Source organism: Sycon ciliatum, chromosome 1 (assembly GCF_964019385.1).
Source record: "Sycon ciliatum chromosome 1, ocSycCili1.1, whole genome shotgun sequence".
Classification (NCBI taxonomy): domain Eukaryota; kingdom Metazoa; phylum Porifera; class Calcarea; order Leucosolenida; family Sycettidae; genus Sycon; species Sycon ciliatum.
In genome coordinates, this window is record NC_088643.1 from 26,394,500 (window position 1) to 26,411,726 (window position 17,227).

At 47.6% G+C, this 17,227-nt stretch overlaps 1 protein-coding gene across 1 annotated transcript in view; it reads right to left on the reverse strand.

The window, feature by feature from the left end:
• The window catches only part of LOC135820733 (uncharacterized), a 36,707-nt gene that overhangs the window by 1,035 nt on the left and 18,445 nt on the right, over positions 1–17,227 (reverse strand). The window contains exons 9-16 of the mRNA XM_065333740.1: positions 16,939–17,016; positions 16,131–16,191; positions 15,773–15,887; positions 9,185–9,584; positions 4,834–5,036; positions 3,748–3,891; positions 3,128–3,190; positions 339–432 (exon numbers count right to left, since the gene is read on the reverse strand). Coding sequence (XP_065189812.1) covers positions 339–432; positions 3,128–3,190; positions 3,748–3,891; positions 4,834–5,036; positions 9,185–9,584; positions 15,773–15,887; positions 16,131–16,191; positions 16,939–17,016 — 1,158 coding nt within the window. The remainder of the gene's footprint in view (positions 1–338; positions 433–3,127; positions 3,191–3,747; positions 3,892–4,833; positions 5,037–9,184; positions 9,585–15,772; positions 15,888–16,130; positions 16,192–16,938; positions 17,017–17,227) is intronic.

Here is a 17,227-nt window from a genome sequence, read left to right on the forward strand (position 1 = left end):
CTAGCTAGATCACCTGTCACTGGTCCATCTACAGTGTTGCTCAATGAAGCCTGGCCATGTGAGGCAACTAGCCGCACCGAGTACTCCACCCCATCAAGTACACTGTGCTGTGCAGCCCCAGAGCTGCGAACACTGGGCACTGGTTCAGCAGACCACTAACTTACTCGTGAGACTGGAGCTCAATTAACAAGTAGTATAGCATTCAAGTTGTAAACATTGTAGCTTACAAGGACAACAAATCTACTCTACTCACTAAGAACAACTCAAAACAGTCCACAACTCATTAGAAATTACAAGGAGCTGGAGATTATTGAAGCCTGATATGCATGCACTCTTACCCTGCGGGGATGAGGAAGATGGAGCCAGACTGGCTGCCAAAGCAAGGAATCCACTCGTTGGATCACCGTCACCAACCGCTTCTGTATCAGCCATCTGACAACAGGTACAAAGCAATAAAAACATGTCTTCAGGCTTGAGACTGGTTTGCTAAGAATGTAAAACTACCATCGCAAAAATCGGCCTGGTTTGGAAATTACCACCGGTAAAGATTTCATCGTCAAAGTTACTGTTTTACAGGTTACCCGCTAATACGCAGCATCCCATTATCACTAGTACCTGGTGAATGTGAGTACAGTCGAAGATTGATTATCGGTCCACCTCTGGGCAGCAGGCCCTGGGAAGGTGTTCGGGTAATGAAAATGTTCCAAATAAGGAAAATCTCACAACAGACCGATACCTGTGTCCGGTATATCACAGTACCCGCAACAACAGTCGTTTTCATGTTAGTTTTTGTCAGTTTCGTACGTTTTTGACTGTACAGCCTGTACACAGTGGTACAGGCAGCGAGTGCATGCTGCAGCAACTAACATTTCGCGCAAGCTCCCATAATGATAATGCGTGGCCTAAGCCACGTGCGATTCGAAAACCCATTCCAGATAATCGAATGGTCGGATATTAGCGATGTTCGGATAATCAATGTTCAACTGTACGCGTGTGTGTGTGTGTGTGTGTGTGTGCGTGCGTGCGTGCGTGCGTGTGTGTGTGCGCACGTGCACGTGTGTGTGGGCGTGTGGGTGTTGCTTGTGTGTAAGTGTCCATAAGTGTGCATAGGTGTGCATAGGTGTGCGTAAGTGTGTGCACTCGCGCATGTGTGCGCGCACATATGTGTGGGTGTATTTTGTGTATGGGTATGTGTATGGTGTGTGTGGTATGTGTGCGGGCGTGTGATGTATATGGATTCCCCATGCCATTATATGATTCTGTATTTTATGTACTCCCGTATTAGATTTGTACCACAGTTGTATGACCTCGCACCATAACGGCATGCTTGCTTGGCTTGGGGGAGATTTCCGTGCTTCATGTGCTTTGCCTCTTCAGTTGTGTTTTCCTTCTCTTCAGATTTGTTTATAATAATATCTTTAGTCTTCTTGTAGACATAATTATCATGGCGCAGTGAACTCTTCGTTCCTTGTAGAACTCACCTGTGTATTTAGTTTTTCGTGCTTTGTGTTTGTACCTCGTTGTGTTGCGCACGGGCCGACATTTTTGTAGCTTGTTCGTGATACCAGCATTTGCGTAGCTTCAGACCACGATGTCCAACTCAGACCCTGCTCCTGACATTGCTGCCCTGACCACGATGTTGGCGGCACAAATGAAGCCCTCGGAGGAGAGGGAACGTAAAATGGCCGACCTGTTCCAACTAACTATACAAAGACTGACACATCCAACACAACAAACCGTGCAGCCCAGCACAACCATAATTATCTTCATCACCAGCTCCAAAGCCTGTCTCTGTGGAGCAACCGAATTTACTGTCATCCTCGACATTAGCCGATTTCACGGCATGGCAGGAGATATGGCGAGACTATTATGAGTGTCAGCACCTGTCAGCCCAGAGCCGTGAGACCAGAGTGTCTTTGCTACGGCAAGCTCTAGACGAGGAGCTACGCAGATTCCTCCGCGAGGGTATTATCGTGACTCCACCAAATCCCGATGCGGACAACGTGATTGCTGCAGTCAAGGACTATTAGCGAAGGCAGCGCAACCCATTCCTGGACCGTATTGCATTCTACGATAGGTGTCAGTCGAAGGGTGAGTCCTTCGATTCTTTCTACACGTCGTTGAAAGAACTGCACACTAGCTGTGATTTTCCAGACGTTGCCTTGTGCACACAATGTTCTGCACATACGTGTAATACCTGTCGTACGAGCCTGACACGTGTGCGTGCTGACACCCTGCATGACAGGATTGTCATCGGAGTTAGTGACGACGCTACCCGGCACAAGTTATTGTCCGCCAAAGGATTTGACCCTTAGCGATGCGGTTACAATTTGCCGGGCGGAGGAGGCAGCTACCACGGCGAGCAGCAGTATCCCGTCCACCTGCCAGCTCAACGCTGTGCGACGGTCCGCGTGCCAACGCAATAAGCAACAATCCAGACAGGGACAGCCTGGCAGCAAGACGCCTGCACCTATATTGCCATCTGCGTCCGCTCCCTCATCAGGAAGCGACAAACACAAGAAGTGCCCCAATCGCGGCCGGAGCCCGCACACCAAGTCTAGTTGTCCTGCCAGCGGCAAGAAATGTAATGGCTGTGGCAAGACCGGTCACTTTCTCGCTATGTGTAGGTCGTCGTCACAATCGGACCGGAACGTGAAGCATGTGGGCCAACTTAAGTTGCAGCGTACTCGTCTTGCTGCGCAGCCTACTGTGCGTGCGTCCACCCGTTTAGCCACTGAGGATGAGGCAGTCACGCTACCCTGGGTCCCTGATACTGGCAGTGACGTCGATGCCATTGGCGAGCATCATCTCGAACTACTTGGCGGATGTATAGTATGGGTGTTTTACTACTTTATCACGCGTGGTGAGTATACACATAAATAGTACACTGTAGGTAATCATGGTAAGCTGCGCGCATACTCGCATGACCTTTGTCTTCTTCTCCTCCTTGTGAATGAACAACAACTACTCGAAGTAATTACTTACAATCCGTAACTGTGTGCCTCGAGAGTATGAGTGTTACACTGGTGGCAGCGGTGGGATTCGAACCCACGCCTCCGGAGAGACTGGAGAGAGTGGTACACATGTGTGTGAAAAATTGACAATGCTTCAGTATACTGTTCCATACCTGAGAACTTGGTTGAGCGTCTTTGTTCTTTTGGCCGTTCCAAGTCTGAAAGAAGGGCATGCCCTGGAATACAAGATGACACAGCACCAGGATTCCATTACATCATACTTGCAGTACAGTACATTACTACAAAAGCGGCTACTGAAGTCCGTACTCGTGAATAAAGCAATGCCGGGCGCCCAGTAACTTTGTACAGTGTAAATGTTGTGTAGTACATGTATCACATACTGAGATGGGCGAAGAGTACCGGCATCCGCACACAATGTGACTGAATGCATCACCGATCTATGCCAATGTGGAACTCGTGACCTGCCTACTAGGGCAACATGGATACGACACATGGGATTTGCCACTAGTGCTAGTGGCTGGGAAATGTATCACCTTGCCTCAACGCAAGGCATGCCATCTGCCGCTGCGATACAATCGGAGGTTGTCTTCAAATATAGCAGCCACTGTTACGGGGATGGCAAGAAGAACTGTACGGTATGTTGTTAGGAATGGGTTTGCTCCCACACTGTATGTTGTTGTATATTCTATTTAGAGTGGGAATCAAAACAGGCAAAACAGGCAAAACAGGCATAAGTCTAACAATAGTGGACCCAGAGTATACGATGACATACCGGACTTGTTGGTGCCGCCGTTGGTGATGCGAGTGCTCCTGTTGCGGAAGAGTTGAACATGGGCCTGCCAGCGTACTGGAAACTATCCAGCGGCGACGCAGGTTTCTGTAAGCCAAACCCTGGACTCTCCAAACCCTGGCGACCCTGAACATATACATAAAGCAACGTTGGATGTTGCACCCAGTGTACTAAAAGTGTGCATAAAGCACAGTTGCAAACATAGATTTGTAGTGGATTCTCGGTCACATGACCTGATTTACTTCGGTTTCAATGAAATTCTCATATTCTTGGCTTCATGAAATTCTCCGGTCTCGCGGTCACACTTATACGTATTACGACCGCTTTACCGTATCAGCATGCGCCGCTCACTTCCGCACCGTATTATCCTTATTTGCATGCGTACTACAGCTGCGTACAACTAGATTCCAGTGCGCCGCTGGCCTTCCCTTTTGGTATAGTTGTACCGTACACCGTATTCAGCAGGTCAGCAGAATTCGCCGCTCCTTGCCTTTTGCCTTGCTTCCATTATCTCTCTCTCGCTCTCTTGTTGTGAGCCGAACAGTAATGTTTCTGTCCTCTCTGTAATCTACAAAGTAACATTAGTTATGACACCAGATTCAATCTTTCGAAGTTAGTTCCAAATTCACGAATCAAGACTTTTGTGTAGAATTACGTAGCGCACTGCAACAGATTCAGTGCCTGCTCTGGGTTGGGGCCTTGGGGGTCAGCTGGGTACAGCCATACTAGGTCTGAGTTGAGTCATCCACCCAAACTCGGATCAGTTTTGGTGAATTAGCACCGATGCAAACCAAAGGAACCCAGTCTCAACCAGTGCAGGGTGTACCTGGGGTGTACCTGGCCGATATCTTCCTACAAGGTAGGTCACCACACCCTCTCGACTGGATTACTGACACTGTTGACCTGGCACTGGAGCGGACACGGGAACTATGACATCAGCACTTCAGTAATTCATCATTATTAGGGGTGATCAAGGCCTCAAGTATGGGGGGGGGGGGGGGGGGGGCTTACAACTGGTAGAATACAGGAATCTTTCCAGTACTGATAAATTGAAAATTGTTACATTACCTGTCTAGGTGCGGAGGGAGCCTGCGGAGTCTTGGGTGTACTGGGTGCAGTAAGTGGTGACGGTGGAGGTCTCATATCACCTGCAACACTGCCATCATGTGCTGCGCTGGCAGTCTCCTGATATGTTGCAGTAACAATACTACCACCGGGTGCAGTCATAGTGTTCCCAGCCGCATCTTGGGCATGCATGGGCTCTGGCTCATCTGCAGCATGAAACACACAGTTCTTGCCAATTAACCTAAATACTCAAAAGGCAGTGAAATACTCTCATCAATATGAGGTAGTTAGAACACGCTAAAAACATGCCTCTTTGAGATTCGACTTTTACAGTTGAAGCTCAAAAGAGGCATGTTTTTAGCGTTTAGCTAGAAAACTCCATCGTTAACTTAAGACATCCTAAGACATCCTGAAGAAGTGGGAAGGGGTATGTCGTGCAACGACTTACTACGTCATATTTCAGTCACAAATGTGGTATTTGTGCTGTCCACACTGCACTTTCTGCATTGTATTTGACGGCACTAGAGCTAGTGTAAACGTGCCGCGTACCAATATCATTTTGCCGTGCCGTACGGAATAACGACACTCATTGTGCGTACTGTATGTGGCGCCTTCGAGCTACTGTATCTTCCGGAGTGTAAGCAGCACTGGAGCATAAGTAGGAAGTTCAGTTCCGGTCGCTGAAAAGCGAAACATGCAGTCACAGCTCGCCTGTACAAAGTGAATTGGCGCATTGTGGCAGTAGTTTGGGATGCAGTTGGAGACCTGGCTACCTTCTCCCATGGCCTTTTTGGCCTTGTCGATGCTATTTTAGATAGCTGAGGTCATTACCTGTCCATTTGGCAAGTGTCGGATTTCGCTTGCCACGACTGTACTAGTTCGGTGCTGCACGGAAACTGTGTTGTGCGGTGTCCGACTGAGGAAGTAGAAGAGACTGCTTTCAGAATAGTATTAATTTTCATTGCTGTAGCTTGCTGCTATTGTTGCAGTAAGATGGATACCAAGGCCCTCTTTGTGAGGAACTTGAGTTGTCGCGAAAGCTGTGTTAGTTTTGCGGTGTGAGGAAGAAGAGGAAAACTGCTTTCAGAATATTAATAATTTCATTGCTGAGACAAGTACTTAGCTGTAGCTTGCTGCTATTGCTGCAGTATACTATGGAAGAAGACGAATTCCTGGGCCCTCTTTGTGAGGAAATTATGTTGTCGCGAAAGCTTCTTCGCGATTGCTTTGAGACGAAAAGCTACAGGCAACTTTCGGGCTGTGCCACTCGTGCTACTAATTCTTTGGCACTGGAGATCGACAGGGTGTCTTTTTCTGGTGTGGCTACCGCCAGCGTGCTGCTGTCCATTGCCATTTCTGGCCGCGAGATCGACCAGACAGACGACAAGGCGGTGACGAGGAGGCTGACTAAAATAGAGGAAAAGCGGGCCAAGCTGATGAAGGAAAAGGTAGCCAGTCAGCTCACCGACTTACTTGGTAACTTGTTTGATCTGCCCCTAAATATTGCACCAGGAACGACTACTAGTGCTAGTACTACTCAAACTAGTCAAACCGAACCCGCCAGGAGCCCAGTTTCTGAAAGAACGAAGATGGCACTAGTATCAGACACTGGTTCTGCATTCACTGATAGTCGACTAAAAGATTTGACAATGCAATTGGTTGAAGCCGAATCTCGTTTGAAGAAGTCCGCTGAAACAAACGCGAAGCTATTACCTGTGCTAAAAGAGACTAAACTTGAACTGAAAGCTGTCCGCATGAAAACCAGCAGGCGCGACACCAAAATATCTGATTTGAGCGAGCAGACGAGAGAAATTGAAAAAAATTGCTGTTGATTTTGAGGTCGCGTTAGAGGAGACGAAAGAAAGTGTCCAAGAAAGTGAACGGAGGCTAAGTAATGAACGCCATCAAAAGTATCGCCAGCAAGAAAAATTAGTCTTATAGAACAAGAGTTGGTCGCTGAAAAAGAGCAGCTAAATGTTGCGAAGAAAGTGTTAGTGAGAAAGAGGAAACTTTATTGGATAATGTCCGATACCTCGAGAATGAAAATTTGATTCTGAAAGAGGAACTAGCTGACCTGAAAGACATCATTGCCATTGGGCGGCCAGCACTTGAAACCAAAGATGGCACCACTTATGTGGATAATGTCCAGCAATGCTGCTATGAGCTGCTTACCAGGAATGTAGGCGTGGCAAATGTGGAGCCAGTTATTCGCGCTGTTTCGAAGATGCTTCCCACAGCAGTCGGTACATTACCTAGTGCTGGGATGCTTTCAAAAAAGTTCATCGAACTTAAAGCTGCGAGCAGTATCCAGATTGTGGAAGCAATTGATTCAGGCGATGGCTCCAGTACTCTCCATAGTGATGGAACTTCCAAGTTTGGGAAAAGTTTCAATCATACCAATTGCAACTGACTCTGCCACGTTCAGCGTTGGCCTTGATGATATGTATTGTGGCACGACACAGCATGCATTAGACAAGCTTAAAGAAGCTCTGGCAGATGATGAGCTGGTACAGTCAACTTCGCTAATAACAACTGCGGATATAACGACAATTCGCGAATAACGACAGCATTTCCATGCCCAGAGCAAAGTCCCTTCCAACTGTAATACATAATGAGACTTCGGGTATAACGACACTTCGCGAATAAGGACACTTTTTTGATGCCCCGCCGAATGTCGTTATAAGCGAAGTTGACTGTATGTGCCAAAGTTGGTAAAACTGAAGTTGCAGAAAAGATTGTTTCGAAAATCAAAAATACAATGAGTGATAGATGCGTAGTCCAGAAGAAATTTAACGAACTAGTACAGGATTTCGTGCATCGGTTCTTCCTGGGCAAATTGAATGCTGGGATGAACTCGATGATGATGTGAAAGACAGCATGCTAGAAATGAACAATTTCTACTCCGGACTCCACTTTATTGTGGGGCTTGCCGATCAGGCCAATGTATCATTGTCTGAGTGGGAGAAACTGCATATTTCTGAGTCTGATGGGTCCTCTTCCCTCCCTATGGTATACGAGTCTGAAAAGGAATGCAGAACAAATCGCCTTATACGGACAGCCTCAAAAGCCTTCAAGAAGCACGGTTCTGAAAAGGCTGGTGTTATGGTTGAGTTTCAAACCTTTCTAGAGCAGTCTGGTACCAAGGTCCCGCTAGAGGAGTACAGAGGCAATAGGAACTATGTACTGTTCTTTAATGGTGCATGTGTATATTTCCTCCATGATGCCATGTATGAGTTTCTGGTAAATGTACATGGGGAGACGAACTTGTTGCTAAAAGCCGTTAAAGCCGACCTGGAATTGCCAGTCCTCATTGCTGGTGCCCGCGCCCTCGGGATCATCTGCAAATTGGTCATTGCACCGCTGTGGCGTGCTCTGGAAGATAAGTCTCTGTCGATATCTTCAATGTCAGCTTTGTACTCGGAGTTGCAGAATAGTTTCCTGAAATGGGCTGGCGATGCTAGTCCTCTCCTGGATGGATCAGCTCGCCCCTTTTCAGGAGCCGTGGTCCAGATCGATGATACAGTCCTGGCAACCCTTCTCGAACCCAGTGATAGTGATGATCTAGTTCTGGAAGCTCTTTCGATTGCATCACACAGCTGTGAAATTCATGTGCTCAAGTGTCGGCAGTACTCACATGCATACATGCATTGCCCACACGCACCCGTTTGCACTGTACATGTACAGTTGAACATCGATTATCCGCACATCGACTATCCGACCATTCGATTATCCGTAACAGTTTTTTTGGGCGCGCGTGCCATTGAGTACGCACTGTGTATGTAGTGAGCCATTCAAAAAATACGAAAATTTTGAAAAGTAAAAAGTAAAAAGGTCGTGCGGCTAGTAATAACCACTGAAAGTGTGTGAGTGACAGTTTTTTCTTATCCAGAACATTTGCCTTATCTGAACACCGCCTGACAGTTGTCTGCCCAGAGGTGGTCGGATAATCGATGTTCAACTGTACATGATAACATATAATGGACACTGTCAACACTCTGCATTTCATTTCCTTTTGCAGGTTCTCTGCTCATCCTTTGCAGCTTACATGGAACGACTGCTTCCAGAGCACCTACACGGGGGGAAATTCCACTCAGCAAGTGAGAAGCTGGTAGCAGAGACGCGATCAGTTGCGAAAACAAACGCAGTGAGTGAACGGGATTTCAATGAAATAAAGTTGATTTCGTGAATAAGAACCTCAGGCATAACGACACTATCTTCTGACCTAGTAGCCACTCAATTGACACTGCATCCTCGCAAATAATGACAATGAGGACAACTCACGAATAACAACACAGATTCATGCCCAGCCGAGGGTCGCTATTTACAAGGTTGACTGTATAGACTAAATGCTCACCTGTTGCGTTGACATGAGATGATTCAGGCCCTGCATGGACTGCTGTTGTAACCAGTGAGCTGGGAGGTGCAGACAGTGGCATACTTCCACTGGTACATGGGGGCATTGTGCTATGCACGGGAGGGGCGACGCACATTGCCGTGTCTACTGGTGGCATCCTCACAGTCGACTGCACTTGGCTGGGACGTGTTGCTGGTGCTTGAAGAGTCTTCGGCGGGGGTGCCGTCGACTGAGGCATGGCGTAAGGGCGTGGTGCAGGTGTCGACTGAGGCATAACATATGGACGTGGTTGAGTAGGAATAGGAGCGGGAGGCATCGCAAACGTCGCTTGATTGAGATTAGACGCTGGCTGCTCCTGTCTTGTGTTCTCCTCCACATCCAACTTCTCCATCTCGGCTACCTGCGAAGAGAAGAGGAGTATGGTTTGAAAAAAAAACAAAAAAACAAAACAAAACAAAAACAATTAGTCTGATTGGCATGGACACCCAGACTCCTCTGATCTGGACACATTTATAACCGTATGAACCCTATGGATCAGGTGCTATGCTGTACATGCACAAGTGTACTCTATGGGTTGCTCCTGTATTGCACTGGCATAATCATACGTAACATTGCAGACAATCTGCATGCACACCGTACTATGTTTCTTTCTTGGTAGCTCACGTAGCAAAGATATATGCTAGGCTCTACAGGAACACAGGTACCCAAAAGAAGGGAGTACTACAACTTGTTTTACGTGTACTACTCCTGCTTTTTAACATGCATGTATGTGTTAGTGACGTCTGAGTTATGGACAGTTCCCAGTTGCATATCGGAGTTTCCAGTGACATATAACTGCATCCAGCCATCACGAATTACGTGGTTTCATGCTTGACCAAAGCATTTTTAAAGGGGCACTCCGGGAATATTTTCGGTAGTGTGTTCTCTTCATGGGGGCTTCGTATGGCCCCCAAGGAATGGGGAATCGCGAAAACTAGACCCAAAAAGTCGATATATGAAGCCAGGGAGGGCCAAGTTTGTCTCCTCCGCGGGGGCCTTGATGACGTCACGTGTGATTAGGATTCAAATTCTCTGCATTTGAAGGTATTAGTTGTTTGAATTTTCTGGTGATGAAGAACGATGTTTGGTCGACAGTCCCAAGCTTCACAACTGCAGCCATACTCTAAGGACCCTGAAGCGCCTCCTGAAGTACCCCTGGTAGAAGCGCAGCATGATGAGGGCCAGGAGATTGGAGCAGACGACTTCACTGGTCGAGAAGGAAACAACGTTTGGTGTTCCTGCCAAAAATGTGGGGTGATGCAGGGGGCAGTCGATTGCCTTTGCTGTCGAGAGAGCACTGGAGCTGTAAGCATTGGCAGCGCCTTGACATGCGTTACACATCACCCCGACTTCCCGCCAGCTTGTCTAAACCAAACTGTTTTGACAATATGCCTCACGGCGTATAGAGAATTTCGGGATCCTCGTACTGACATCCATGCAAACAGGTAAGCACTTCGTCCATCGTCACTCTTGCGTGTGGAATGTGACTTTGTTACGGACATGACTATAATCAGTCTTACATGTCACGACATTTGCTCCTGTCTACCTATGGCCGGCTGTGTGTGCAACAACATTCATGACAAATTTCAATTTTCTTTTTCAATTGTCGATTTGTATTTTTGCATGTAGGTCACTACGTCTAGCAGCATACAGACAGTACACTTGTTGGGTTCATGGCTACCTAGGACGTGGCGACAGGCGTGTGATTCCATCGTGCGTAGTAACAGCCATTAGAGAACAACGCTTATCACTACGTGCGATTGTTTAGGCTAATATGCAAGAAAAACACCTCGACTCAGTCGTGACATGTATGCATGTAACTCATACACAAGACTTTATAAATAAATAATACTTCGAAGTAATATATTTTACATTTTACAACCGATCTCTACCTGTGCAGGGATGTTGGCCAGACAGCAGCTAGCAGCATTGAACCACAATAATAACGTTGGCAGAATGCAGGCGAGAAAGGCAGACGAAACAGAGCGTTGGAAGTTGGTCTTCCCTAAGGCGAAGAAGGCTTGGGTCGCACGGAAGATATACTCAAAGAAATCAATTTCTTACATGTACCGACTCATGCAGAATGGGATGGAGACCAAGGCTGCAGTTCTATCAGGGAAAACCCCTGAGTGCATTGCCAACTATCCCGATGTCCCAAAGGACATTCCTGCCAACATCGCTACTGTGCCACGTCCTCCAAAGGAAGACGTGATCGCCCAGCACATGTCACGCCTGCAGTGACTGCTCTTCAGCATGTCCGCTTGCTCTTCTCTCTCTTGCTGTGAGCTGTGCAGGACTTGTGTGTGTGTGTGTGTGTGTGTGTGTGTGTGTGTGTGTGTGTGTGTGTCCCCAGACCGGTCAGCTTGGCGAGAGCAGGTTCTGGTTTTTCAGCCTCCTCGGGCAGTAGAGAAATCCGTACTCTGCTCATCTTGCAACCGGGCTTTCTCTCGTCCTCAAGACAAGGCACGGCACAAGTGTTTGGCTGAGCGCCAACTTCCCGTCCACCAACAGCGTGGTTCAGCACAGTGCGTCAGTTGCTGCCGATGGTTCCGTAGTAAGGGTGGGCTTGCAGTTCATCGCTGCCAGCCTGCACTCCCTGAACATGCAGATACGGCATTGACGGCGTCTCTCGCTAGTTGCTGCTTCCAGCATTGTCAACGCTGCAATCGCTGCTTCAACTTCAAGTCCCGGGCTGGTTTTAACCGCCATAACTGCAACCGTGGAAAACGTCTTGCTGCAGCCGATAGGGAATCACTGCCGCTGATCTGCATGCATTGTCCGAAACGTTTCCGACGACAGCAAGATTTGACGAGGCACCAGAAGTCCTGCCAATGGCGGTGCACTCCAAACTCTGGCCCCCTCCGGGGGTGACATTGCCCAATGGGCAGTCATGCTATAGTAGTAGTAGTAGTAGTAGTGTGTGTGTGTGTGTGTGTGTGTGTGTGTGTGTGTGTGTGTGTGTGTGTGTGTGTACATCATTGTTTGCCCCTGGAACCATCGGAAGCGTCCGCGCCGGCATCACCTATTCCGCTCAACGTCCCAGCTTCTCTCTTGTGTGTGACATGCAATCGGCAGTTCAAGTCAGTGCCTGGTTTCAGACGTCACAAGTGCGACCGTGGCCATCGAGCAACCAAGTCTGATAGAGCGTCGTATGGTGTTCGCTGTTCTCGCTGCAGCCGTCAGTTCCGTCGACAGAGTGACCTGAGTCGTCATCTCCGTTTCTGCTCCTGACAATGACTCTGGCTCCTTTCGGAGTGGTGTGGCCCTTGTGGCAACCAAGCTACAGTAGTAGTAGTAGTAGTAGTAGTGTGTGTGTGTGTGTGTGTGTGTGTGTGTGTGTGTGTGTGTGTGTGTGTGTGTGTGTGTGTGTGTGTGTGTGTGTGTGTGTGTGTGTGTGTGTGTGTGTGTGTGTGCTGTATGCACTTGTGTGTGCAAGAGTGTGTATCTTACACACCGTTCACTTCTCAAACAACAATAGGCCAATAATTCCCCATATAAAAGTCTAACACTCGATCACTTTCATGTCTCTCTCTTGGACACTATATTATTATAAGTACATTGTATATTCTGCAGTCAGCACGTCAAATTCAAAATACATGGTACAATTATGTGTGTATGTGTGTTCGCGTACGCGCGAATGAGAGAGAGGGACAGTCAGACAGACAGATATTGCCTGTAAGCGCACTGTCAACCAGGCCAAAACGGCTCTTCTTCATCGTCTCTGGCATCTTCAAATCCTTTGTACTGCTGTGATGGATCTGGGAAAGCTTCTCTAATGGCTGTTACTACGCACGATGGAATCACACGCCTGTCGCCACGTCCTAGGTAGCCATGAACCCAACAAGTGTACTGTCTGTATGCTGCTAGACGTAGTGACCTACATGCAAAAATACAAATCGACAATTGAAAAAGAAAATTGAAATTTGTCATGAATGTTGTTGCACACACAGCCGGCCATAGGTAGACAGGAGCAAATGTCGTGACATGCAAGACTGATTATAGTCATGTCCGTAACAAAGTCACATTCCACACGCAAGAGTGACGATGGACGAAGTGCTTACCTGTTTGCATGGATGTCAGTACGAGGATCCCGAAATTCTCTATACGCCGTGAGGCATATTGTCAAAACAGTTTGGTTTAGACAAGCTGGCGGGAAGTCGGGGTGATGTGTAACGCATGTCAAAGCGCTGCCAATGCTTACAGCTCCAGTGCTCTCTCGACAGCAAAGGCAATCGACTGCCCTCTGCATCACCCCACATTTTTGGCAGGAACAGTAAGCGTTGTTTCCTTCTCGACCAGTGAAGTCGTCTGCTCCAATCTCCTGGCCCTCATCATGCTGCGCTTCTACCAGAGGTACCGCAGCAGGCTCAGGAGATCCTTCAGGTTCCTTGGAGTATGGCTGCAGCTGTGAAGTTCGGGACTGTCGACCAAACATCGTTCTTCATCACTAGAAAATTCAAACAACTAATACCTTCAAATGCAGAGAATTTGAATCCTAATCACACGTGACGTCATCAAGGCCATCAGCGAGGAGACAAACTTGGCCCTCCCTGGCTTCATATATCGACTTTTTGGGTCTAGTTTTCGCGATTCCCCATTCCTTGGGGGCCATATAAGGCCCCCATGAAGAGAACACACTACCGAAAATATTCCCGGAGTGCCCCTTTAAGTTGGAACAACAAATATTCGGAACTTCATAAGGCACCGATGAAAACAAGTGTACGCTTCTCGTTGGCTGAGTATTCGAAAGAAACGAGAAGCAATGTTCTCTCGAACTTCGAATATTTGCGATGCTTGTTTTATGTTTCCCGGTATTATTTTTTGCTGCGGCACACAGTGCAGGTTGACGTCACTGTAGTGATGTAATCATTGTTGAGCAAGCGCTGTGAAAGATTGTCCTTCTTTTTGTCTCGCTTGTCAAGGATGCAATCTGTTTTGTTGCACATGTGAACATTTTTCTTTTTTGGTTATTTTGCAATCATGCCGAGAGGTCGTCGTGCTGAAGCTGCCCGGGAGACAGCTGAAACCTCCTCGCAGGACGAGGTAGAGTTGAGGATGCGTCTCCTGAAACGCCAAGTTATTCGGCTGGAGGAGAGGAAGCGCCGCCGGTCGGCCTCCTCTTCCTCATCGTCCAGCTCGTCCTCGGAGTCGTCTCCGGAGAGGAGGTCCAAGAAGAAGCGGAAGAGTAAGAAGAGGAGCAAGTCAGTGCCTAATACGATGCCTGGTATGAAGCGGCTGAGTTACCAGCACCAGTTTGAATGCCTGTCTCAGATATCTGGCCACCAAAGGCGACGAAGGAGCTGAAGGGCACGAGCGAGGCCTGCAGAAGAGGCTGGACTGGCTGGCAGTGGCGGACCGCCATGGCCATGACACCGCCACAGCGTTCACAGAAGGTGACGGCATGGCTGGCCTCCTGGCCAGTGCAGACAAACGCAAATGTCTCCGCCTGGCAATCGAAGCCACGAAGCAGGGAAGGATGGCTCGAAGCCAAAGAAGCCCCGACAGCAGCCCTTTCGGGCCAGCACTCCCGCACCAGCCGGCAACCGGAGTGCCGCAACAGCCCGGCCTGCCCCAGCGCAACGGTTGCCAGCCGATCCAGCCAGGCCCACAACCCAGCAGTCCATGGCTGTGTGCCATCACTGTGGAGAGACGGGCCACTACGTCCGGTATTTCCCGAAGCTCAGAAAAAGCTAAGTTCGCTTGTGTTGATGATGTTGTTAATGGTGGTGACGATGATGACAATGATGTTGATGATGACCGGTGTTTGGAAGAAACAATGTGTTCAGAGTACACGGCTGCCCAGCTTGTGTGAGAGGAAGATATGGGAGGGGAGGGGCTGAATGATGTAATAGTGGGTGGTCTAGCACAACACGTATCATTTTGGGAACGAATTGGTGCATCAGGAATGATTTCTTCTTTTTGTCTTGCAATGTGGCTGTCCGTAGCCGACTCTGCACTGTGGTTTTGATGTTGCAAATGTGAGGTGTGAGAGAGAACACTCATTGGCCTTTTTATGCTCACACGAGAGGAAGAGGCAATTTTTTCCCTACCCGTTTATTTTTCATCTTGCTTTAGCTGTAGTTCGCATGCGCTGATCCCAAACCGCGGGAATCTCCAAGTTTCAACTACCTCTGAAGCTCGGAGAGCTTTGGAGAGCCTTCTACAATTTGGAGAGGATATAAGAACAGCTCTCCGACTTTTCAGAGAGTCCCACTTTTCTGAGAGGATTTAAGAACAGGAAGAGTAGATCTACTAGTGCTACTAATGACTTTTGCCGCCCTTCCCTGCATGAAGCTCATGGTTGCGGCAGAGCTCTTTTTTCATTTGATTGGATTAGGAACAGTTAGAAGAAGTTTTTGTCAGTAAAATATCGAAGGAAACCTTTGTGTCTGAGGCCGGAGAGTAGCAGCACCGATCACAGGTAGGCGGGAAAAATGGAGTTGTGTGTAGCTTATAGTGTAACCCATCATTCTATCAGTTCAGATGTGGACGCCTGCATCAAGAATGCACGAGCATACTGTCACATTACCGACCAGCACTTAGACTTACAGTCATTGCTTTCTTCTGCTCCAGTGTAATGCAGTCAGCTTGGACCTGAGCAGTGCTTCCCTTAAGTCTTCTCATCACAGTGAAAAGAACTTGTTTCTCAGCGTGGTTTTTGGCCCTAAGCACACAGACAGAACACAGAACAAAGCGATGGGTACTGATACGCAGGATAAGTAAATTTGCCAGATCTAGGTAGTTTGAGGACAGATGGCATTTCTGTGCAGAAAATCTCTCCAAACATGCTCATTGACACATTCAAATTGATAGTCGAATACACATGTATGTCTTTCACGGAGGATAGAACTCCAAAAACATATACAAAACTCCACCAGTCATTGCAACATGTGGAACGCAGACTCACATTTCAATGACATATGGCCTGTAGTCCAGGTTCTTGGCTTCCTCTCGCAATCTAACCATTTCTGAAGCAGCAGCAGCACAACCATAGCAAGCAATATGTTCATTGAAATGTATATAAAGCGCTGACGAGCTCTACGCTGCTGCATTCTCAACAAAAAAGTCAGTACATGGTTCAGCTTCAAGTTGAGTTTCTCACAAAACGATTCTCAGGCAGTAATTCCAACAATAACAGCAAACAGGGGAAATTATCTCTCATAATGTATTGCAAGGATGATCTCAGTTAATAGGCGATTTAGACTACGGCCAACTGTGACCAGGTTTCTACGACGTATTTGATCAGGGATTGTGCATAACATTTTGAAACACGACTGCATCACCATGGAAATTCAAGTTCACACGTGATTTTGGCGGCAGTCTGAATCGCCTATAAGCCCTAGCTATGGTGGCATGGGAAACAATCAACAGTAAGTAGTTGATGCTGGTACAATGTTGCGCTGATTAGCTGCACAGCTGCATCCTCACTAGAAAGGGTGCATCCGAACAGACGTGTTTTCATGATATTCGGTCAATTTAAGTTAACACCAACTCCGTCTCTATAGCATTTGTTTTGAACCATCTGCTAACTTAGTTCTTTGCCACGGTGTTGCCAAGGCTGATCTTTGCAGAGTTCCTTTCTTGGAGAAAATACCAAGAAAAAGCGATGCACATTTACATTATAATAACTGGCCAAAAGTCTCTCTGCTCTTGGCCAACTATCAACATGTTTTGATCGGTGGAAAGACACACTTGTTAGAACAACTCAAACTCACCGTTTTTGTTATTCACCGTTATTGTCAGGCTAGATACGGCATCTTGAAATTGCTTGACTTCACCGTCTACTTCATGCACTGCACAGCGAGAAGAGAAGAGCCCTGACTTCACTTCTAGCAAGGTTATCCGTGAAAGGACCTGGGAAATGTTTCTACGAACTCTTCCTACAGGTCAGCACGATTTGGATATGCCAGTGAATCTGGTCATCAAGACAAAACCTGAAAGAGTGCGCAAAAGCAATGCCAGCACACGGCAACAATTGAAACGGAAGAGGGCACAAAACTCAGA